The sequence below is a fragment of the Thamnophis sirtalis genome, unplaced genomic scaffold, assembly GCF_051295495.1.
Source record: "Thamnophis sirtalis isolate CommonGarterSnake01/CBP01778 unplaced genomic scaffold, rThaSir2_p1.2 scaffold_6, whole genome shotgun sequence".
Taxonomy (NCBI): Eukaryota; Metazoa; Chordata; class Lepidosauria; order Squamata; family Natricidae; genus Thamnophis; species Thamnophis sirtalis.
In genome coordinates this window covers 52,657,413-52,683,222 of record NW_028261386.1, presented here as the reverse complement: position 1 = coordinate 52,683,222, position 25,810 = coordinate 52,657,413, and the positions used below count along the sequence as shown (strand labels likewise).

Here is a 25,810-nt window from a genome sequence, read left to right as displayed (position 1 = left end):
CTGGGTACTCTGGCAAAGTGGTTGCCTTGGGAACAAATCCAGTTATAAAACACATATACCAAAGGCAAATTGGTCTCTGTGCTTCTCTGTACCCCAGTTTAACTCTATTTTTTGCTGGGCTCATTGATACTTGCTTAGTGTTCTAAAAAGATTTTTTGGAGGCTTCTGGAGGCCTATTTTAAATAACAGAAACTTGAAATGGTTGACAAAAACAATAAAAACATCGAAAGATAAGAGCAAAATACAACAGGTGTTAAAAACAGAATGAAATGAATTCATTATATAAACTTTCTCTTAAATGTGTATGAAACTACAGAAAGCATTTCAAGAACCCATTTGAATATTTTTAAAATAAATAAATTAAAGTCAGATAGAGCTCTGTAAATACCAGGCAGATTGTTCCCTGTTACATAAAATTCAAGATCAGAACTGGGTTAATTTTTTTCTTACATTTTATCCCATCCTTTTTTTTATGAATAACTCAAGGTGGTGAGCATATCGGTACCTAATATTCTTCCTTCCGCTTATTTTCCTTACAGCAGTCTGTAGGTGAATTGGACTGAGAGTTACTGTCCCAAAGTCATCCACCTGATTTTTCATGCCTAAAACAGAACTAGAACTAACAATCCTCTGAAGTAGAGTAACACTTTATTCAAATCAGTTATCTCTTGTGATAAGAATCTGTACATATTTTTTTTGAAATAAAAGTACTGACCAAAGGATTAGCTGAAGTATTAGATTCACCTTGCCTAGCCATGCAGTTGCTATTATATTCATTTATGCAGTTATATTATTATGAAAAGTTTTTCACATTCTTCAGGTAAATTATAACTTTTCAAAGAAAAAAAGCTATATTGTATTTGTGGAGGTAAGCATAGACTAGTCTAAAATTTTAGTGCAATTTAATGCTTTTTTAAAAATTTGATCAGTGTTAATATTTGCTCTGAGATATTTAGCTCATTTGTAGGATTGTCATATAATATTTTTTGTTTTTATCTAGGCCCTGCTGGAGATAGTGTTTGGGTCAAAAGTAGTCATAACAGGTGATGGATTCATCCCCGGAGAAAGAAGTGTCATAATCATGAATCATCGAACACGAATGGATTGGATGTTTTTATGGAGTTGTTTGCTGAGATATAGCTACCTCCGACTTGAAAAAATCTGCCTCAAATCTAGTCTCAAAGTCATTCCGGGATTTGGTACGTTATTGATTTATTTATAATAGTCTAAAATATTTTGTTAACTGCTCTGAGGGCCCTCTGGAGCCTCTTGGAGAGAAAAATCCCAGGATAATAAAAGTGTTTAACATTATATATACCATATTTTTCGGAGTATAAGATGCTTTTCCCCCCCAAAAAGAAGGTGAAAATCTGGGTGCATCTGATACACTGAATTCAGCATTTTTAGCCTCCGGAAACCCCACGTCCTTCATAAAAATGGACTTGCAGAGGGTTTGGGAGGCAGCAGAATGCTCCTGGAGGCTGGGAAGGGTGAAAATGAGTGGAAGATGGGCCATTTTTTGCTCATTTTTGCCCCCAGGAGCACTTTGCAGCCCTCTCAAACTCTCTGCATGCCCTGTTTTTCACAAAAAATGAGTCGTGCAGAGGGTTAGGGAGGCCTGCACAGTGCAAAAACTTTTTTTTAATTTACCTCTTCAAAATCTTGGTGTGTCTTATAATCAGGTGCATCTTATAGTCCAAAAAATACGGTAGTCTTCTTTTCATTTTACCAAAGCAAATATAGATCTTGCTCCAAATGTTTTTTTTTAATTTTCTCTTCATATATCATACAAATTGATTTGTATTTTTGTTTTTAGTCTTTTGTATGACAGCCATACTGGATTAGATCATTCACGTTTTCTACTTTGCTTTCCACAGTGAAAGATATTGTTGACAAACCCACAGTGAGGAGATTGGGTTAATAAGCTTCTCTTTAACAATGTATTAACTTGAGTTAATAGATAACATTTGTCATTAGAAATTATTGAGTAGGTTTATTTTGGGTCTTTTTTATTTGTATGTTTTAGCTCTTATCAAGAAAATTTATTTTCATTTCAGAATTCCAAATTCTGCTATTAGTAGTTACATTATTGGTTGGCATTTATGTGAGACAGTATAGAAATTGTATAGTGTTAGAGTTAAGTGGGAATCAGCTTAGTATTTATTGAACAATAAGACCTGCACCACGTGCTCCTATTCTTCATTTTCAACAAGCTACAATTAAAATATTGAAATCAAATTGTTTAAAAGAAGTCAGATATAGGTATACTTGGCTCCTATCTGCAAGTAAACAACCAAGCTCAGAGACCATCAAGGACTTCACATTCTATTTTGTTTTGTCTTATAATTGGCAAGAACAGAACTAAAGTTAAGATACAAACAGGCAGCACTTTCAGATATGGCAAAGGTATCGACCACCACAATTTATATGGAGCAACTTTCAAAACATTGCTTTTATTTGTTTTATCTTTAATGTAAATTCACTAGAAATAAATTATTCAGAGCATGTACAATATTATGAAGACGTAACCTTGGTTGAGAGCTTTACTGTACTAGTGGCCATTTGAGCCCATACCCATTTGAGGGGCTCACAAACAGGGCATAGGACAACTACCTTCCCACCATTTGACATTCACTAATTTGTCAAAATAAGAAAAAAAGAGAACCTTTGTCTCTATCCATGAATGTTGTTACAGCCTTTGCTGCTGAAGTGAGCATTCATAATCAGTGATGCATGGAAATGAGCTATGTGCTAGTTTAAAAACTCCACAAAGTTGTTAACTATGATAAAAATACTTTAGCATTCATTTGTTCATTCGTTCGTTCATTCATTCATTTCACAGCAGCACCAAACTGTAAAATGTGTATGAAGTTGAAGTGAGTAGCTATTTAGAAGTGTCTGTATTATTTGCCTTTAGTTGTATCTCAGTGGAGTTGGCCAGTTTTGGCATATTTGGCTTGTACAGGATGGTGCTCCAATTTCTTCAGATATGAATAAATACATAATGTAAAACCTCAAGTAATATTATATAAGTAATCTAAAAAAAACTTAAATTAATGTATATATTGAAATCAATTTAAAAGAATGAAACTTTCAAATGCAAGACTGTCACAGAGCCGAGGTGGCGCAGTGGTTAAATGCAGCACTGCAGGCTACTTCAGCTGAGTGCAGTTCTGCAGTTCGGCTGTTCAAATCTCACTGGCTCAGGGTTGACTCAGCCTTCCATCCTTCCGAGGTGGGTAAAACGAGGACCCAGATTGTTGTTGTTGGGGGCAATATGCTGACTCTGTAAACCACTTAGAGAGGGCTGAAAGCCCTATGAAGCGGTATATAAGTCTAACTGCTATTGCTATTGCTATTTCTACAACGTCTACTATTCTTGAAGAGCCTTTCACCATACTATTTTTTAGTATTAATAAAGTCCTTATATATTTATACTTTTGCATATAGAACATTACAGTGTGAGGTTATCATATCAAAGCATGACACGGGTATCGGGCTGTTTATTTTATTCATTAAATACATTTGTATCCCACCACAATTCAGCAAAGTTTCTTCGAGGCTTACATAGAATAAATACACTTAAAATATTCACAATACAATCTAAAAATCCAGTGGTCATAAATAAGGGGCAGTAACAATAAACAACTTGAGCAAAATCATGATAATACCATAAAAATAGGAAATAAAAAAAATAAAGTTAGAGGCATCAAGTCAGAGAAAATGTTTACAAAACAATTATTCCAAACTACTTAATAGCTGAGACGTGAAGAATCATTATGAGAGGACAGCCAAAGTTTCAAGGTAATCTGTATCCATCTCTCATGTACATCACGCTTGTATATTCTTATTTTTTTAGAAGCTAATAAGTAGAGCTGGTTGTTTTTAATAGAATTACATTGTCTTGGGGTTTTTGGATGGATTTTCAAAGAACTACCGTATTTTTCGGACTATAAGACGCACCAGAATATAAGACGCACCATGATTTTGAAGAGGTAAATTTTAAAAAAAGGTTTTTGCACTTTGCAGGCCTCCCAAACCGTCTGCATGCCTCATTTTTTGCAAAAAAAAGGGGGGGGAGGGGTGCATGCAGAGCTTTGGGAGACTTGTAGAGTGCTCCTGGGGGCTAGGTGGGCCCAAAAACAGGCAAAAAACAGACCATTTTTTGCATAAAAAGGGGCACGCAGAGTTTTGGGAGGCTCTTCAAGTGTTCCTGGGGTCTCATTTTTTTCCCCTCCCCAGCTCTCAGGAGCATTTTGCAAGCCTCCCAAACCCTCTGCATGTCCATTTTTGCAAAGGGAGCAGGGTTTCGGTAGGCCAAAAATGCTGTATTCTATATATAAGACGCACCCAGATTTTCACGCACTTTTTTGAGGGAAAAAGGTGCATCTCATACTCCGAAAAATATGGTAGCTGCTATTTGTTGAAGAGAAGGTGGCACAATGATTGTGGTGCCCAAAGAAAAGAGGCCAAAGAGTTTCTGGTTGACTGACGATATGACATAGTGTGTCCAAGTACAACATAATGAGTTATGGTACCTTTAATGTGAAAGCTGGTGATGGTGACATGGGAGCAAATCAGGATGCTCCTTCCTAAAAATACACAGCAGTAGCTGAGATAGCACCTCGAACAGGGTCACCAACAAGCTCAAAGTGTTGTCAGTGTGAAGAGGTAAGAATGTGCCTAGCCATAGAACATGTACCTGAGAGCTAAAGAATTTTCCCTCACCTGTTGGGAGAAAGTAAAGAATGTTAGCACCAGATAAATAATTAAGGGTAATTAAGGGAGAGAAAGTGTAAAAGGTGAATTGAACAGAAATGTAAGAAAAGAAACATGGGAATAAAGACAAAGCAATTTGGCATGTGAGAATAATTTAGAAATACCTGTTTGTTAAGATGGAATAGATAGGAAGATGGGTTGTGCAATAAAATCCTTGCAAATAGGAGTCCATATACTGTTCAAACAACAGTTTATTTTGCAACAGTCCACTTATATTTAAAGTGATTTCCCAACCAGAAATTGCCTTGTATTTTGCTTGAATTTGTCACTATGCTTGTACATATCCATAATTCCTTAGAGAGAAGTCTGTTGTTATACCATACAAGCCAATATCTGAATAGAGTCAAAGGTTTTGTTTGTGTGTGTGTGTGTGTGTGTATGTGTGTGTGTGTGTGTATCTGTCCTGTGTTCCTTTAAACCTTGTATAAATAGCTTGTGGATTGTAGGTGATGACCTTTTTAAGTGAGAGTCTGATCAACAGTGTCATATGATGTCTTCCAGCAATTCTATCAGGAGCTGTCAGACTTAGAGTTACTTAAAGTTATTTATATTGTGAATTAGCTTTGAGTCCACATGCTGGAAAGTGTTCCTTATAATGTTATCATTTTTACTGAATTGTTTACACCAGAAATTTGGATACCATTTTTTTTTCCAATATGAATTTTAATGCTGATCCAGATAAGGGGAAAGAACATGAGTTTTAGAGAAATGGAAAATAAGAGGTAAATACATTAGATGCATGTTATCTAATTTGATAATTAATCAAGTCTAAATCTCAATCCATTTTTTTCAGTGAAAGCTTTGTTAGAAGAAATGGCATCAATAGTAATTTCAATGAACAAAAATCATTTAAATCACAATTTCGTTTTAAGCATTTTGATAAGATTTCTTCTAGTTTCCCTCTTGGTTGTTGCAATCCAGCATTGAAGTTTGGCCTAGAACTGATTGTACAGCCACTTTCCCAAATATTGTCTGTGTGTGTGTATATGTGTAATTTTTGGTTTTCAGAAATATTCGTGAAACAAGCTTGTTTTGCCTCATCAACACTAAGGTGCTACAAAAACTGATCTGTAGACCAATCTATACTTTATAACAAAGACCCCCAACCTCTGGTCCGGGCTGTGGCCCATTGGGAACTGGGGTGGGCAACTGGTGGGCAAGTGTGCAAAGCTGCATTTGCACAAGTGGCACATGAATGTACAAAACCATCCCTTCTCCTCCCCCTCTACTGCTGGTCCATCATGCAGGAAAGATTGGTGATTGCTGCTTTATAACATATAAGATGGTATCTATGGTTTATAGTATGCATATAATTTTGAGGAATTATTTGGCTGTAGGGAAATATCAAGTATCTGGCTGCTTTATAATAAATAAATAAATAAAACAATTGAAATGTGATGAACCACAAGATCAGCTTCACCTGAACTTTGGATGGTTTCAGCTGTGTTGGAGTTGAGAAAATTCCCCAGAATTTTAGAAGTAATAGTACTAATACATCCTGAGGGTACTAAATTGGAAAATGAAATTATTCAGTTATTAATAACAGTAGAAATGGTAAATGTTAAATAATGCAGAAGTCTACTAATAGAAATAGAATTTGGAATGGGTTGAAATGGCCCTGCTATTTTTTTTTCCTTTTTTAAAACAACAATAATGTGATAGTTCTATACTTAATATCTAATTCTCTAATGTGCTTAGACTCATGTATATTTCATAATGTTGAAGGATTTAATGTTTAAACTCAGTTTAGAAGGAAAATAGAAGTAATAGCATGCATTTTTTTGCAAACTTTGACAGTTTGGTTAGACATCTGTTTCCTCTTAAAATCATCCCTGAGGAACAAAATGTAGAATTTATTCCAGTAGAAATATAAGTTTCTAATTAGCCCTTAACATTAGCAGAATGGGAAAGGGGGATCATTTTTTCCTGTACCCCCTTCAAAGTCTCCTTAAAAATAGATTATGAAACATTTTCTTAAAATAATTTATAGGAAGAAATTCTTTGGGATCAAGCCATTGTTGCTGCAACATTTTGTTGTATGAATGCAGATTTGATTTTAAAAACAAACAGTTAACACAAGTTTTGCTTTTCCACAGGTTTTAGCAGCATATCTCAACATCTTTATGTTTTTAATATAATCATAGACACTATGATATATTTTTACTAAGAAATATGTTTAGTTCTTATATTCAAGCATCTTTGTATACTTTGGGAATCTAAATCATGTTCAGGGACCATCCAAATAAATAACTAATTCAGTGTTTAAGAAATTCTTCAAATTTGTTTTAGGTTGGGCCATGCAGGTTGCTGCCTTCATTTTCATTCAGAGGAAATGGGAAGAAGACAAACATCATTTTGGAAATATGCTGGATTATTTTTGTGATATCCATGAACCCCTACAGCTCCTCATCTTTCCTGAAGGAACTGATCTCACAGGTAGCTCAGTGTTACTTAATTTAATGCTCTACAATGCACTTAAGACATTTGCTGGAAATACTATACGTAGGTTGAATTACATTAATATCATACCAGAAAAAGATTTTACCGTTAAATCCAGAACATTAAATAGTTATTTGTAAACATTTCATAAAGCAAGGATGTCCAATCTTTTGGCTTGCCTGGGTTGTATTGAGTAAAGAAGAATTGTCCTGGGCCACATATAAAATATATAATTAATCTAGTGTTGATAGTTCCAAAAATATGGTCATAGAATTGATGTACATTGTGAAAGAGTTTTGGATAGAATTTTAAAAATGCACATCCAGAATTCAGCACAGAATAGTAGCGTGGTGGCCGAGTGGTGAAGATGCTTGTCTCCCACTCAGAAAGTTGAAAGTTCAATCCTAGGTAGTGGCGGATGTTTCTCGGGGCTCAAAGAGTAAATAACTGCTGCAAACTCCATATAGGCATCAGGAAGGGCATCTGCCCAGTAAACATTCAGCTCCATTCAGCCGCCCTGACTCTCTCCCAAATTAAGGGATTATAGGGTTCTTAAAAGAAAAACAATTCAGCACAGAAGTGAACAATGGTTGAAAGGATAATGTGTCAATATCAGGCTTGCAAAAAATACTGACATTCTAATTAAATACAAGTTGGGTTGCATTTAATTACGGTCTTGGTTTTTTTAAAAAAAAAGTGCAATATTTTTTTTGTTCTTTCTATTCAACTAAAGCATTATTTCTTTATAAATCAAGTCAGGCCACTGATGTTCAGAATTAATCAAGATGTTCAGTATTGCCAAGATGCTATTGGCCAGGTTACTAGACTAGTTAGTGGAAGATCTTTCATTTTTATTATGTGTCTCCGAGTCAAATCATTCTTAGAATGTGTTGCCAGGCAAAGTAATGCTATATAATATTAAGTAAACAGTTGTTCTTTCACACTTCAGTACTTAGTAATGACTAGAATAAATGAGTAAAGTTAAATGTTTACTTTTGCTTGGAATAAATAAATAGTGGAAAATATTTTTGTAAATCTGATAATAGAATTAGTAGAATATTTATGTTGAGGCATATCTAGGATCTTTTTGGCATGATTTTATGCCATACTAAGTTGTTTTATCTATAATAGTCTGTGTCATGTAGATTTAATTTAAAATGTTTAAAGTGAAAAAATATGTGACATTTTATCTTCAGTCTTTTACATTATTTTATTAGTTTTTCAGGCATTGTTAGTTGTTTTTCAAACTTTTAAGGATGGTGATAATATTATTCAATTTAAGTATAGGAAAAGAAAAATGAAACTTATTTTGAAGAGTTCTGTTCTTTGGATTGATTTGGTTTTTAATGTTAATATACTCAATAGAGTACTCCCTCACAAGTCCTGACATGTATCATTGCTCTTTGCTAATGCTGTTTCTCATTATATTCTCTCTGGATACATAATGTCCCAAACATTTCCTGTTCATTAAAAAAATACTAACAAAATTTAGTATTTGAACTTAATATAGTTCTTTCATTCTTCCTGTTGATTTGGAAGAGACAATCTGATAGGCTGAGGATTGAAGATTGAGTTTTTTGTTTAAAAAAACCAACAACGTGTTTCTTGGTTAATGGAAATATATATCTAAATTTGCAAGGTTTTCTCACATATTGCTTATCTGTATGTGCTTCATTACTTATTTATTTTTAATGAAAAGAAATAATGTCTAAAAAATATAACATTGGGTTCTGGATCTGTAATCCTATGAAACCTAATAAATAGGTTCTAGGTGGAATTGCTGATTCAAGCTTTGGGACTGGTTCCTGCAATTTTTGAAACTCTTTTGGACCAAGGCATACCTTGACTGCTGCTGACAGTTGTCTCCTGACAGATGTATTCTGCATTCTAAGAATTGGACCATGGGAGTAAAGCTTGTCTATGTTTATGTAATAAAGTGAAATAAGTTTTTATTTTTGAAATGTGTTTTTATTTTAATTGAACAAAAACACAAAAAAGAATCATCCTTCATTACATCTTGTAGAAAGTGTGTTGATTGGTTACAGATAACTTTCGTGCATTTCTTCCACAGTCATTACTTATAGTTCATATTAGATTTTAAATCAAAAATCTTTATATATCTTACTATCAATGTATCACAATTCTCATTTTACTACAATTATTTGAACATGCTTTTTACCTCAAATCATTCATACTTAAAGACACAACCACATAATGGCATTCATTAGCTATTTCAAAAAATCCTCCAATAACATTACACCTTTACAACATCTTTTAAGTAAAAGTCAATTAATAAAGTTTCTAAACCTCCCCCCTCCCCCCCCCCAAACTCACTGTTTAGAATTTATGTCCAGGGTTACTTTTGCCAATACCATACCATGTATATATTGTTAAACAATGTTCATTGACATTTCCTTGTTGTTATTATAATTGGCTAAAAATCATTTACTATTTATGTCCCATCTCGTCAGACACTCCCTCCCCCCAAAAAAACAACCTTACACTTTTATAATAAGATCTAAATAAAAATTTGTTAATAAAATTTATAGGCCTTTTTCCCAAGTCACAATTTGCAATTTATATCCAAATTTCTTTTACTAGATTGCCAATACATGTATATATCATTATGCTGTATCCATTATCATATTATTATTATTATTATTATTATTATTATTATTATTATTATAGTTAATTAATTGTTAGCGAATAAACATTTGATAACAATCTAAAACAATGTAAGAGTTACAAAATTCCTACTTATTAATCACTAAAATCAACTAATTTTTTATTATCAACTTTCATTGTCAACCTGTATCTTTCCAGTAACAAAACAGTCTTATCTCTCTTGCCAATTGTGGTGTCAGTCTTCTTTTTATCTCCTTTATAAGGTTTGTATAGACTTCTCTCCGCACTTTGTTGCTTGAAGGGTCTCTCAGGTAATCTCATTGCCCACCAGCTGCTACTCAAATTAGCTTGTTTTTGGTTGTCAATCTTGCTTCTGAAAAAATTTCTCCTCTTAAGTCCATCATCATTACTATTTGTTTTTCTTCTGTGTCCTGAAATTTGGGGTAGAGCTCCAATTACTGGAATTCCCTTTTCCATATTCCCTTCTTTCCACTTTCACCCACGTTTGCTCCATTGATAAATTTATCTATTGTCTTACTTTTATCTTCTACATCTTCAATCTGCCCTTTAATTTTTGGGGCTCCAACCCCATCATCTTTTGCTGTGAGGAAGACTAGTCTTTCCAACTTCTCAATTGTCCCATATCCAATAGATTTTGAATTCCAGCCAAGATATTTTGGAATTTTAAGGTTTCTTCATCTGAATATTGATCCATGTTTCCAAAATAGAAGAAATAAAGAAAAAAAGGGAAAAAAACTAGCAACTGCCACTCTAGCCTTCCAGGCCTTTTTTTTTTTTATTTTAGATTGACTTGAACACAAGTTTTTTTATGGTCTTCAAAGGAGAAGGATTCTGTTCCCCCCCCCCTTTCCTTCCCCTGCCAAATTAGTTCTCAGGGGCACCTGTGAAAACAGTTCATGCCCTTGGCTCTTTATCAGTGTCTGTAAAAAAGTTGCAAACCCTTCAGCTACAAAGTCAGTGAAGTCAAAGAAGGAAAGAAAAGAGATACGTTGTTTCAAAAACCCCAGCCTCTCACCTCGGAGTGGCAGTGTGCTACTTCTCACTTTCTAATATTTATCTCTGGCTTATAGGAAACAAAGTTTTTTAGATTTCTTTTAGTGAGATTTAATAACAAGTAATAGGAAGAATTGTTAAAATAAGAAGGAAGGTTTTAATCCAGAAGTCAAAAAATAAAGCAACAAAAAGCAGAAGAAGAAATCAATGTTGCAAGCACTTCAATCCACAAAGAATAGTTACAAAGAAAAACAAAGCTTTCCACAGCAATCCAATTAGGGTTAGTTTCGCCACTCAGTTCTTTTGCTTAAGGATCTAATTTGACTTTAAAGAAAAATTTCTTTGGGAAGTCTTTAGCAAAATAGAAAAAAATACCTCACCAGATGGACTCACTTTCTCTTTTCACTTCCTTCCTTCCGGAGCATCCCGATTTCATCAGCCTGGGAGCTTGCCTGTTTACCACTGGCTTGAAGCACTTCCCTTGGGTCTATCAGGGACATTGCGATGTCTGTGAGACCAGCAAGGCTTTGTCTTCCTGATCACCGTCTCTATGGGACGGTTTAGGTCTCAATGGACCGTACATTGGCCAAAGTGTCAACAGCGGTCTCGGTGTATCGAGACCACACGTTATGACATTGCGACGTGGAACCTCCTTCCTCAGAAAGTGAAAGAAGTTTTTTGTGATGATTTTTTATTGAAATAAATACATTCTATTATAACCTCTTTGATCCTTTATGCTAGTGATGCTCTCTGTAGTGCTGAAATTTAAGGCATTTTAATAATTGTTTTTCCTACTATTTTTGTCTAGATGAAACTAAAGCCCGCAGTGATAAATTTGCTGAAAAAAATGGACTTCAGAAGTATGAATATGTCTTGCACCCAAGAACTACAGGCTTCACTTTTATAGTGGATCATTTAAGAGATGGTAATGCATGTTCAGATGCTCTTCTTTTCAAAATAATGTATTTTAGATGAGAAATGCTGTTGGTGGCTAATTATTTTGAACCATTACTTTAAAATATCTTTTAAAAGGTTTGTATGTTTCAATAGATTTCCTTCCTTATTTACACAGGGAAACTTTTTCCATGCTTAAAATAGGAAGTAATTTGATCACTTCCAATTAAGTTGCCAGCAGTATTAAATTGCTTCTATTTTCTATGTGAATTTTGCATTCTGAAGTAAGGAAATTAAGTTTGGTATTGAGACAAAATATACTTTTGTAGGTTTTGTTGCAGTTTTCTGCCCTTTCTGGCAACAATGAGATTGTTATAATGTCAAAACAATATTACCAGAATTATCCACAACATAATGTAAAAATTCAAAGTCATTTATAGCCTCTTTGGTGAAGTGAGCCATAAAAGCAACTTAATGTGAAGGTTCTGACTAATGATCCAAGGCAAATCAGAACTCCAAGGTCACTTATTTCTTCAAATAACTTCTTTATCAGATACATCTTATTGGGACACTTAGTGGAAAACCAACTCTGAATCTTTCCCCATGGTTTTAGCATAATTAAAGCCAGCAATAACCACTTCCCCAAATGTCACTGGTCAAGTTGGCCAATTAGGTTACTTGACAGGCTCCTCAAGCACTCTTCTCCTCCTATTACCTGGGAGATGACCTTGGTTCCCACCAGAAAGTCTATGTTGAGTCTAGCAAGGCATTCCAACCTCCTGCCCTCTCTCCCTTAGTGTGTGACAACGATGAACTAGGAAAATGGCTTCTACCAGGTTTAGTTCGGCATTGACATTTACAGTAACTGGCCACTTATATTTTCTAGATTATGGGTTGGCAACTGTGGGCTAGATGAAGATTGAATCATTTTTGATGCTTCCCCAGAATGCTTTGTCCATTTTCCCATGAAGTTACAATACTCTGAGGGAAGGCATCAGTGTTTCCTTACTTCTGTTGATAATGGGAAAAAGAAATATTCAGCAATCATTAAGACACGGGAGAAGCATCGTTGCTAGTACTAGCAAGGATCTAGTGATCTCAAAGAGGAGGAGAAGTAGAGGTTTGCTGTCTGGGAGGAAGATGCAAACGTTGAACCTTTTTTTAGGTCGAGGACTGCACTTAAATTAAATTGATACAATTTCCCAAATGGCAAATGCTTTTCATGTTTTGTCAGAATTAAATATTGAGCGTCATGCTGTAGCTATTTAAAATGTGTTCAGCCTCTTCCAATTCTTTGCGATCCAATGGACATTATTTCGCCATCATGTGTCAGTGACTGTTATTTCTTAAAAGTTCATGCTTGCATGAGCTTTTAACAACTTTCATAGATTTGTGTAATTTTATAAAAAAAAGTACAATGTAGGCATTATGTATTCTGTTAGCCTCTTTTCCGATGGTTTTTGGTGTTTCTAAATGTTCAAAAACACCTCAAGTGTCCATGTCTTCTTATTGTGTGTTCAAAATATCTATTTTGCTTCATTATAAGTGCTTAAAATGAGCACTTTTCATCTAGGATTGAATTATTCATTTTTCTTGCAGGCTATTGAATTATTTTTAATCAATCTACTCCAGTATCACAATTTAGAGATATCAGTTTGTTTTCATTCAGTTTTCACAGGCATGCCTCATTCTAACATAGTTTTTCTCCCAGTTAAGAGAAGGTTTTTTATTTCATTATAGTGAAAATTTAAGCCTACGAAATTAAAGTCTTTGCTACTGTAGGTTCTTTGCTATTTAACTTGGTCAGTTGGCATAATCTTATAGTCTGTTTTTAATACTGAACAGCAGGCTGGCTTTTTAATCTCTCATATTCAGCAAGAGATTCCTTAAGTCTTCTTCACTTCTAGCCATCTAGCCATCTCAGTATTATTACCAGAATGTCTGAGATTGATGCTTCATCAAATAAATTTAATTCCTGTTGTTATTTCTTCCATTTCCCATGGTGCATTCTTCCTGTAAGTTAAGTAAATTTGGTGACTGTACATGGAACCTTAATGTACATGTTTCCCTCTTTTATGTTATTTAAATGATATGTATACAATTCCAACTATTCTTTCCTGATCATCATGCAATTTTCTCAATAGGCAGATAGGGTGGGAAGTGTTTAAATGTAATCCTGTTTATTTATTTAAATTTCGGTCCTGCCTGACTCTGAACTTTGAGTGGATTTTAATGTAATAAAACAATACAAAGCAAGTTGGGGCTACAGTTGCTTGGTATAAAAATCGAACCAAGGCAAAGACCTTACTGTGTTTACAGAGTCAAATGTATTAGTATAATTAATGCAGCAAAAATATGTGTATTTTGACTTGCTTTTCCATTATTCATCATATGTTAGCAATGAGATCATGAATGCCTTTTCCTCTTCTGAATCAGAGCCATTATAGGAAGGTAGTTGATTCATATTCTTTCCTCAAAGTGTCTTGGGTACATTTTTATTACATGAAGTTTATTGAGGTACCTTCTGCATGCAAGAAATACAACTAATCAAGTATTTTGTTTACATATATTAATATCCACTCTTTTCTGAAACGTATGACAGAGATAAAATTCTGGTTAATATCATTACGTAGCATAAAATTCCACTTGTTTCAGTGGAATAATGTTAGTTTATTTATTAAGGAATATGTCTGCACTGGATCTTCTCTATCTAAGTCACATAAAGGAATGAAGTTCACTATAGCTCTGGGAAATGGAAAAGTTTCAGTAGAGGGCGGGGGCTCTGGAGTCATCGTCGGCTGCACAGAGCCTCACCACGGCTCCACACCATGGAAAACATAGATGTGCGCACACACACCCGTACAATTACAGCCTCGGAGACTTCGTAACGGCGGGAACTTGTTCTCACTCGCCCAGGTGAGAAGCTTCTCTCTGATGCCCTCTGAAGGAGGACGGGCCAGTTGGGAGAGGGGCTTTGGTCCTGCTCCAGGCTGTAATTGTGCGGGTGTGCGCGCGCTTAGGTTTTCCATGTGTGGGGCTGCGCCCGCAAGATGAACGTGAGGGGACCAGCGGGGCCTCATCCTTCTGAAGAGGACCTGTCCCCGAAGAGGACAAATGTGGTGGCATCGGTTTTGGAATGTTCTGCGGAGCCCCCCAGGGGAAAACGCTGCTGCCAGGTAGTTTTAACCATATATTTTGGTCCTATGACTGCAGAATGCTGCAAAAAACCATAAATGCAGGCCAGGTGTTGAGGTTTCAAATGTGATTAGAACACTCAACAAGGTGACCACAGTATATGCGTGTCTCTCTGTGTGTGTGTTTGTGTGTGTGTGTGAATGAGAGAGAGACAGATAGAGAGCGAGAGGAACACAGAGGGACAGAGAGGGAGGGAGGGAATCAGAGAGAGATGGACACACACAGAAAGAAACGGAGAGAGAGACAGAGAAGGGGAGGAAGGGAGGGGGAGACAGACAGACAGAGTGAGAGACAGAAAGAGAAAGAAAGGAAGAGAGAAAGAAAAGAAAGAAAAATGAAAGTGGGAGAGAAAGATGAAAGAAAAAGAAAGAGAACTTACAACCACAATTGCGCACAAAATTTTGGTTGCTAAGCAAGAGCATTGTTAAGTGAGTTTCACCACATTTTCCAAGTTGGCCACGCCCACCCCATCACATGACCACCGAGCCACTCCCACAAAACAGGCCACACCTACAGAATAGGTTCTAAAAAAGTTTGAAACCCACCACTGCCCTGCATGCTTGGCTTTTGGCAGTCCAAGCAAATTCAGCAAATCCAACCAATTTCAGCAATCCAAACAAATCCAAACAACTTTGACATTTCAAGCAGGTATGAAGCTAAAATCCTTTGACAGGCAGCTCTTTCACTCTGATATTAGCTTAAAGAGCTGCCTGCTGAAGGATTTCAATTCCATTCCTGCTTTAATTTTAGCAATCAAACCAATTTTGACAATTGAAGTAGGATTCAGCCATTTTTTTGCAATCAAAGCAACACAAAACAAAAATTATCAGCAGATTACTCTTTTACTTTGGGATCTCTGAAAGAGTTGCCTGCCAAAGATTTCAGCTTATGCCTACTTGGCTTGCCAAAATCCAAGCAGACACAGAGCTGAAATCCTTTGACAGCCTGTCTCCAGAGATGAGAGGCAATGCTCCTATCAAGTGGCAGAAACTTGTAGCCTTCCCTGCAGCTTCGTCATTGACTTTGGGGACCCAGCAGAGAAGATTGCAAATGATGATCGTAAGGCACTTGGTAACCAGTTGTTAGTCTGAACAGTTTGCCAATAACCCAGATCATGAGCACGTGAACATGCTATGTTTTGCAACAATCAGAAGTGCTTTATAGGCTATAAAACACTCTTTCTGAGACCTGTGATGGAGTGTGCACCTTTAAGCAGTGAGGGAGAGTTTGGGCAATACAGGCCGTGCTCTGGATTTGCTTTATTTAACTTTAACTTGGGCAGAAGGATGGTGCTCCGAATATATGGCATTTTAAATATTAAGAGCCTATTTAGAGTTTTAGTAAAAATCTCATTGAATAGGGAGAAAGTAAGCTGGGAGATGATGAGAATGAGGGAAACGTGTCTTGTACATGCTGTACAATAATGAAAAAAGTTCATTATTGAACCTACTTTGTAATGGTACTGTAATTTTTAACTGGTTATGTGTCATCAAGTTTGTCATCTTTTAGCAACCTCATAAATAGATTTTGTCCAGAAGAATCTATTTCTATTGTGGCTCTTCAAGTCTCCCAATGCTGTTGTGTTGATGAAGGAGGCAAAAAAGAAACATTTTTCTCCTCCAGCATTATCCAGAGGAGCTTTTTGAAGTGGTTTGCAATCTTTAGGAACTGACTCTGTAGAGATCATCTAAAACTCATGGTAGTTATGCTGTAACATGCTAAATAGTTGAGGGCAACATCAATTAAATTTACATGATATGAACTCTACATTTCTAGCAGTTCAGTCTGAGGAGCCTGCTTGATCAGGTTTCTTTAGATGTATTTCATTCTGGCTTTTAAGGCATGAAGATATAAATATGTTGTTTGATTGGTTCAGCTAACCATGTATTTATTTAACCCTTGCTTTCATGATAATCATATTTAATAGAAATGGGTTTTTTAAGCTAAATTGGGATATCATATATTAATGGTAATCTCATCATTAAATAATAACATATTGAGACCACCACCTGGAATAAATGGGCCCAGAAAAATCTTAATTTTAAGTTGATGGTTAATACCCCCTTTTTGATACTATGAACAATAGTATTACTTTGGGGAGACTAACATCATGGCATTTATACTGTACGGGTTCTGCAGTATTCCACTTTGTTTCCCCAAACTGTTTATCATCTACATAACACCATTCAGTGAAGTCATTTGGAAATTTAGAGTAAAGTGTCATCAGTAGATTGATGATACCCAGCTCTATTTCTCCTTTTTGTTGGATCCAGGTGAGGCAGTTGAATTCCTGAATCAGTGCTTGACTGTGATAATGGGCTGCATGAGGGCCAGCAAATTGAAGTTCAGTCCATTTAAGAAAGATGTGATGTTAGTGGATGATTTATCTCTACAGGTGAGTGGTGTTCAACCTGTATTGGATGGAATTGCAACCATAAAAGATGAAATTTAGGGGTGATTCCATTTAAGTGATAAATAAATATGCAATAACCTCTGTGATCCAAAACATATTTTGCCTGTTCAGGCTGTTGAACCAGTCATGGCCCCACTGTGGCAAAATACTGATTCACTATGATAATTTCTCTTCTAGTAACCTCTTATTTAGAATGCAATATACAAGAGACTACTCAAGAAAATATTTCCTACATTTCAGATAGTATAAAAAATTGTGGCCAGAATTCTGATCATGACTGAACAATTTGAGTATATTATGCCAATTCTTAATTTATTTTTTACTAACTCTCAATTGATTTCTGGTTCCATTTCAAGGTGCTGATATTCATTGCTTGGGCCATGAAAAAATGCTTCTGCTTATATTTCCTACTTTTATTCCAAGATCATATTTTAAAAGTTTGATTGGGAGGGCTTCTGTTAAGTGGCAACTTGAATCTGAGTCTTTCCAGTGGTCATTCCATGAGTTTGGAATGTTCTCTCCAACTAAATTCACTTGATAACCATCTGTATTGAATGGCAAGTAATCTCATCCAAGGAGATTTCACACATGAAAGAAGTAAATGAAAACTTCATTTGTCGTACTAGATACAGGCAGATATAATAAAGTATGGAAACATCAGGAATCTGAGAAATCAGATAGAAATGGGATGATGGTTCTTTGCTGAGTTTAAAAAAGTAGACAGGATGGTCCTGTGTTTAATTTTGAGCTTTAGTTTTTGAAAAGCTGAATCATTTATCATTTATATCAGGTGAGCTCAAAACTAATCAAACACTGTTTTGGATATCCAAGAAAATATAGCCATTTGAGGACTAGTGAAAGCTAAAAGTAAATCAGGATGTTGTTTCTATTTTATAAAAAATCATTTTGTAAATGCAATGCATTTGTTTTGTCCTTTTTTTGTTACATATTTAGAACATGTACGTGTGTGTTCATGTTCTGACTGAAGAACCAATGGCTGAGATAAGCCCTCCAGAAATGATTGCTATGTTCTTTTTTTCCCATTTGTCATTTTCTTCTTTTGGCTTCCCTTTAGTTCTTTAACTTTCATATATATACTTCATCTTTGTCCATTCTTTTTCTGGGTTGGTTTAAAGTAGTAAAAAGTAAAAGCAAAAATGGGGAACAAGGTTGCCACTTTATCTACTTCCAATAATTCCAGGAAAGATTTCTTAGAAAATTGACCTGTGTCGTAGTTGTCCATTTATTTATCTAAAAGACATATATGGCTACCCATGATATATACAATAACCCTTGCAAATCATAACATAATAGCAAAACGTAAAAACAAACAACAGGTAGACTGTTCCATGGAGTTGTAGGAAGGCGCAATAGGGGTTACAAAAAAGGATCTAGCAACTTCTTCATCTTTGCATGATGATATCATGATATATATATATATATTATATATATTAGAGCTTTGGAACACCTTGTATTGAGATAATGTTTTATATTACATTTTTATTAAGTGGGTTACTGACCTTAATCATTACTAGAGCCATATGTAATATTCCTTGCCAGTCATAAGAACAGAAGAGACTTGGCACACTACGACCAAAGGCAATGATTTTTGAATGTGAACATCTGAATAACCTCTTTTATATTTGAAATAATTGTTTGATTGTAGAATAAGTATAATGAAAGCTCGGTGTTATCCAAATGTTCACACTATTCTATGCAAGGCAGTATCCCTAATGTATATAAATAGTGATGGAAAGAATGGATTGAGAAGAAATATTTCCTTTGATAGAGCTGATAGGCTTCTCCAAAGAGAGGGGTGATAAGTTTAAAGAAACAAAGGCAAATATTCTGAATATGAACATTTTGAAATCAAAATACCCTGTTTCATATTTGAAGCAGTTGTTTTGACTTACGACACAGCTGTTTTGCATTTCAAAATGGGCTATTTCAACCAGCTTGGAAGGTATTTTATCTCACAACAGCTCCAAACCTGTTGTGAGATAAAATACCTTTTCTAACCAAAAGCTAGATTTTGGAGTGCGTCAGAGATAACATTTGAAACTTTGTATTCCTAGTGTGAATAGTTTCAGATTCTCAAAGGTGGAATATGTTGTTTTCTATTTACAGTTCAATCTTAATATTTGTCAATAGTAATATTATAGTTCAGTCTTTTTTAAATCTATGAATTCAACAGTATGAGTTCAGCACCAATAATAATAATAACTATAACAACTTATTTGCTATTATTATTAAGCTTATAAGCCTAGATTTTTTGAACTCATTATGAGGGCAAGAATCATTGGAGAACATCCTAATGCTTTGAAAAATTGAGGACAATAAAAAAGAGATTAACAAAAGATAAGGAAGTTAAATTCTACCATTGATAATATATATGAGCTGACAAGAACAGCTACTGATAAACTGGTAAAATAGCAATAGCACTTAGACTTATATACTGCTTTACAGTACTTTACGGTCCTCTCTAAGTGGTTTACAGTCAGCATATTGTCCCCAACCATCTGGGTTCTCAATAATGTGCGTTGCATCAAGATCTGGAATTTACTGAACACTGAACAATCACAACAACAAAATAAAATGCTGTTGAACCCATTGTGAGATATATGAGAATTGCAACCATCTATATGCTTATCATAGAAGAAACTAATTTGGAGTACATATAATAACCATGAAATAGTTTGTAGAGTGTGAGACCATCATCAGGAAAGGCATTAGAAGAGGACTTTCAGGAGAGGCATGGCTTTGAAGATGTGTCTGCAAAACCAATAATAGTAAAGACCAAAGAACGATGAATAGACTTGTGCTTTGAAACCTCTCCACATAAGCAGAGAATGGAAGGTTGTCCGCATGTGTTCCACATAGCAGCTTCTCATGAGATCATCTCAAGAAAGCAGCTCCAAGAAATTAGACTGGCCTTTCAGCTCCAGCGGTCCTTGGAGGAAGCCAGTTATCTCGATCCATTCCAGTCTGGCTTCAGACCTGGCTGCAGCACAGAAACCGCTTTGGTCACGTTGACCGATGATCTTTGGAAAGCCAGGGATGGAGGTCACGCCTCCATCCTGGTGCTCCTTGACCTCTCGGCGGCTTTCGATACCATCGACCATGGTATCCTTCTGCAACGACTGCGGGAGGTGGGGGTGGGAGGCGCTGTTTTACAGTGGTTCTCCTCTTACCTCTCGGACAGGTCGCAGTCGGTGTTAGTTGGGGAGCAGAGCTCGACCCCTAGGCCCCTAACGTATGGGGTGCCGCAGGGTTCGGTCCTGTCCCCCCTTCTTTTCAACATCTACATGAAACCGCTGGGTGAGATCATTCGACGGCATGGGATAAAATACCATCAATATGCGGACGATACTCAGTTGTATCTGTCCGCCCCGTGCCAACTCAACGAAGCGATGGATGTGATGAGCCAGGGTCTGGAGGCTGTTAAAGACTGGATGGGGGTCAACAAGCTTGTGCTCAATCTAGAAAAGACCGAGTGGCTGCTGTGTTTCCCTCCCGCGAATTGGCCAAGTGTTCCATCTCTCAGGCTGGGGGGTCAAATTATACGCCCCTCAGACATGGTTCGCAACTTGGGAGTCCTCCTGGACCCACAGCTGACCTTCGAACATCATTTGTCAGCTGTGACCAGGGGGGCATTTGCCCAGGTTCGCCTGGTACACCAGTTGCGTCCCTACCTGAACCGGGAGGCCCTCACAACAGTCACTCGTGCCCTTGTGACCTCTAGGCTGGAATACTGCAATGTGCTCTACATGGGGCTGCCCTTGAAGAGCATTCGGCGACTTCAGCTAGTCCAGAATGCGGCCGTGCGAGCGATTGTGGGTGCACCTCGCTTCACCCACGTAACACCTATCCTCCGCGAGCTGCACTGGCTACCTGTTGATCTCCAGGTGCACTTCAAGGTGCTACTTATCATCTATAAAGCCCTTCATGGTAGTGGGCCTGGGTACTTGAGAGACCGCCTACTGCCAATTACCTCCTCTAGACCGATACGATCGCATCGATTAGGCCTCCTCCGAATTCCATCTTCCAGCCAGTGCAGACTGGCGACTACCCGGAGGAGAGCCTTCTCGGTGGCTGCTCCGACCCTTTGGAACGAACTCCCCGTGGAGATTCGGACCCTCACCACCCTCCAGTCCTTCCGCGCCGCTTTAAAGATCTGGCTGTCCCGGCTGGCCTGGGGTTAAGATTGTAGCCCCACCCGAACTGTGTGACTGTTGTGCTCTTTTTTAACATGTTGTATTGTCTACTGTTTGTCTCCCCCCCCCCTTTTTGAATTGTGAGCCGCCCTGAGTCCCCCCAGGGAAAGGGCGGCATACAAATAAAGGAAACAGAAACAGACGAAGTTAGAAATACAGAGTGAGTAATATTCATAGAAAGTTGTCTTCTTTACTCCCAGTTAAGGAAAAAGAGTATCTACTGCAGCTATCATCATAATGGCAAGGGCTGGGTGCAGTTTAGAGGTAGGAAACACCACCACCTCCCAAAAAAACCAAACCCTCCCAGCTTTTCTGCTTGCATCCTCAGTTGCTTTGCTCTGTTGAGGCTTATGCCTCCATTTCTGTTGAAATTTTGAGAGCCAGAAAGCAAAACCAAATCTCTAGAGAGATATTTTATGTAGAGCAGTTTTGGGGAAAATTCAAACCAGGGGATGAATAGGACCTGCTCTAGATTAGCCATTTGTCTGGACTGGCATAGGGTCTCCTTGAGCAGGAGGTTGGAGTGGAAGACCCTCCAATTCTGTTATTCTGTATTCTTAAAAAACAAAAAAGCCCCTAACTTCTTTCTCATGCTTTATGACAGTGGGTCTCAACCTTCCTAATGCCATGACCCTTTAATACAGTTCCTCATGTTGTTGTGACCCCCAACCATAAAATTATTTTAAGTTTTCTGTATTTTTTAAAAAATATGTGTTTTCCGATGGTCTTAGGTGGCCCCTGTGAAAGGGTTGTTCGATCCCCAAAGGGGTACCAACCCACAGGTTGAGAACCACTGCTTTAGGGAAAGATCAGCCCATCACCTATAACGTCAAGAGGATATCACTCAGAGTTCGGTTACAGAGCTACAAGGATAATTGTGCAGGAAAGTTCCTATGGGAGATGATCCATCTTAGAAAGAAAATAGATTTAAAATGATGCTTCTACAAGTCTGAAGAACTTGGAAAACGTTTTCCTTTGCATTTGTGATAAGGCAAATGACAGAGATTTTAGTGTGCAGAAGAGAGCAAGTAATGTAACACCTGCTGGCTGCAATTGATTTCTTTGGGAAACAAAAATGAGTCAAAAACATATTATATTACGTTATAGTTAAAAGATTTCTTTGAACTTGGTTTACTGGGATATGAAATATATGAATGTCTGAATTGCTGTCCTGCTTTTCTGTAAACAGTATCCCTGGCCTTAAAAGTGTTCTGTCTACAGATTATTTAGATAATAATTTATATGTAGTGCAGACCCCAAAAAATAGCTGTTGACAGAAGATATTAACATCTATTTTATTTGCAAATTATAACCATGAGGTCCTCTCTTATTGTATATTGCTAAGCTTAAACAATCTGTAGATATACACATTCATTGGAGGGAAAGTTTTATCTTTCTATTTAGAATAATGTTTGTCTTTTCCTCCAGTACAACAGTACTGGCCCCTAGAGGACAACCATGTTCACAATACATTTTTGCCCATGAGCATTTAAACAATGTGACTATATCTTTCCTGATTAGGCAGTTCAAATACATGAAATTTAAAACTTTACTTTTCTACATTAGCATTATGTTTGCTTTTCATTTATATCCTAAATGTGTTTCTTGCCTTATATATTGACACTGAATTTAATTTGCTGATTTTAGCTACCTTGAAAAGCAGAATGTGCCTCGACTTTTTTCTTTCTTCCATTTTATTCCCGATTTGTACATATTTTGGTCTATTTTGAGCCGACTTACATTTTTTCAGTCTGATAGATTTTCCTGAAGAGTTCTTAAAATATAAGTATATTTATTCTAGTTACATGTTGCCATAGTTACAGAAGTTGAAAAGTTAAAACAAAAAGGGCAGAGATGCTTGGGAAAATGTTACCCTGGAGCCAGAAATCATCTCTCTCCCTAAATATAGATCACAAAATAAAGAACACTTGGAAAACAAACTTCAATTTAGTTTTACTCCTACAAAACATATATATTATTAAACATTTTTGTTTATCAAATTTATTTGACCAATTATGTTCTAGGATAGAGACAGAGATATTAAGTTACATCCAATAAAGAAGAAAAATTCAGAAGGTACCGATTACTCTGCTGGATAAATCCTGCATATGAAAAAGTAATCAATCCAGCATGCAGTATTTTTCAAGACAAGTGTGATAACTTTCTAAGCTTAGATACTACAAGAATTGTAAGATATTGCTGAAGTCTTGTTAAATTTTAGTAATTGGTAGCAGGAGTTTGAGGATTGTATTATTGAACATGACCTTAAAATACCTTACTTCCTTATACATCTGCTTATGCATTAGCAGACAAAATAGGTTTAGGTTTATTGGTTTTGTCTGCTAATGCATAAGCAGATGTATAAGGAAGGAAGTAACCTAAACCTAAAATAACTTAAAGAAACAGCTGCAAATCCCTAGAAAAGGCTACTATATAGAATGCCTTTTGTAAAAAAGGTCTTCTATGAAAATTTTCATTTCCCTCTCTTTGCACTTGTTTTCCGAAACGTTCAAATTATGCCTAATTCAGTCCAGATCATATCAAATTTAACCTACATCCTCACATTTCACATTCATTTTATTTGCTTGCTAATATTGTTAGAGTTTTATCACTATATCTGGTCAATGAAGCACATGCTCGGGATCTTTGTCAGGTGCATATTTTGTCTCAAACATAAGCATTTAAGGTATTTTCAATTCTAAGAATTTTGTGCCACTCTTCCTCTTACAGTTTTAATAGAACTGCTTTAAAAACATTTATTCAGTCAATCGGTCAGTCAGTTAGACTATCCATTCCACTCAGATTTAAAAATCTATAGAAAGGTACAGAATAGTACTTATCAAAGGCCATTCTCTAAGCCTGTTACAGATGAGTGTGCTTTCTTGTAGAATATAACATATGAAAAGATGCCTGATGGCACAACTCAGTAAATAAGGGCTATGCCTTTGAATATTGGCTGACAGAGACAGTGATTCCATTTTCTCCATTTAGTCTTTAACTTTGTCTGTTCATTATCATACGTATGTTACATTTGCAGAATCTCAAATTCTGTTCTTCAGCATCCTGCCAAAAATCTTTGGCTTCTGCAAACCACATTGCTTTGCTTTACTTTCAGCATAGCTGACAGAGCAGAATATATTTGCTGGAACTAACAAAATTTATCCAAATAATTGTAAAGAGTCAAGCTTGTGTTAACAACTTACAATATCTCTTTTTAATTTTTTTAAAAAACAGATGATTATAGAAAATAGAGCCAAGTCTCTCACATCTTTTTCAGCAGCTTAAGTATCTTGCATTTTTCTGATGTTCTAAAATTGCATTTCCCCAACCAACAAGTTATATTTAGCTATTAGCCCTGTTTAGTGCAATTTTCTGATTTAGGATATATTTGGCCTGAGAGTGCTAAGAATAATCTGCTCTGAACCTCAACTATGTGAGAAAGTGTATTATCCATGCATCATTGAAGGAAAAAAACTGAGGACAGGAATTAAGAATAACCTTTTTAGTGCATATCTGATTAAAAGCTGAAAAGCAACCAATTCTTTTTTAACCACCAGATATGTGAGTTACTCTTACTTGTGATAAATCTAAATTGTAATGATAATGAAAACCTCTTTCTTAACTAGTGTACTTGAAAGATATCATGCCCTCTGTTCCATTATTAATATAGCAAAACCACTGGAAAACTAAGTGCAAATACAATCCACTTAATGTCATTCAACAAACAGTACTTTCCATTTTAAACTATAGCATGCATAGAATAGCAATGAAATATACGTGACTCTTTTTAAGGCTGGTGCTAGTCCCAAGGAAAAATAGTTCAACCAACATGTTTATGTTTAACGTCATTTCAATTTAGTTATATGGATTTGGGAATATTTCTGTAAATGGGAAAATATTAACACAATTTAAAAACACATTACTAATTAGATTATCTTATTTTTGAGCCTTGACATAAATAGCCTATTTTTCCAGGTGTATGATAGCAAAGTGATGGCAAATTTTGGAACATGAAAACCTAAAAATAATCCAGTAATTTATATATCTGTGGAGGACTTTAATGAGAGCATAACTCATGAAGGACATGCTGATAGCTCAGAGGCAGAATATGTGCTTTGTATATAGAAATTCCAAAGTAGAGGTGGGAAATTTTCAGTCTGAACCCTGTAAGAATCTGTTTTTATATGCAGAACCATCGAGAATCACTGCTCCCAATGGGAAATTTTGTAAGTGCACT

The 25,810-nt window shown here is 36.2% G+C and overlaps 1 protein-coding gene across 4 annotated transcripts in view; it reads left to right on the top strand.

The window, feature by feature from the left end:
- Positions 1–25,810, top strand: part of LCLAT1 (lysocardiolipin acyltransferase 1) — a 74,159-nt gene that overhangs the window by 28,745 nt on the left and 19,604 nt on the right. For all 4 annotated transcript variants that reach the window (XM_087717880.1, XM_087717883.1, XM_087717881.1 and 1 more), the window contains 3 exons: positions 1,001–1,199; positions 7,069–7,215; positions 11,666–11,782. In XM_087717880.1, the coding sequence (XP_087574006.1) occupies positions 1,001–1,199; positions 7,069–7,215; positions 11,666–11,782 (463 nt within the window). The remainder of the gene's footprint in view (positions 1–1,000; positions 1,200–7,068; positions 7,216–11,665; positions 11,783–25,810) is intronic.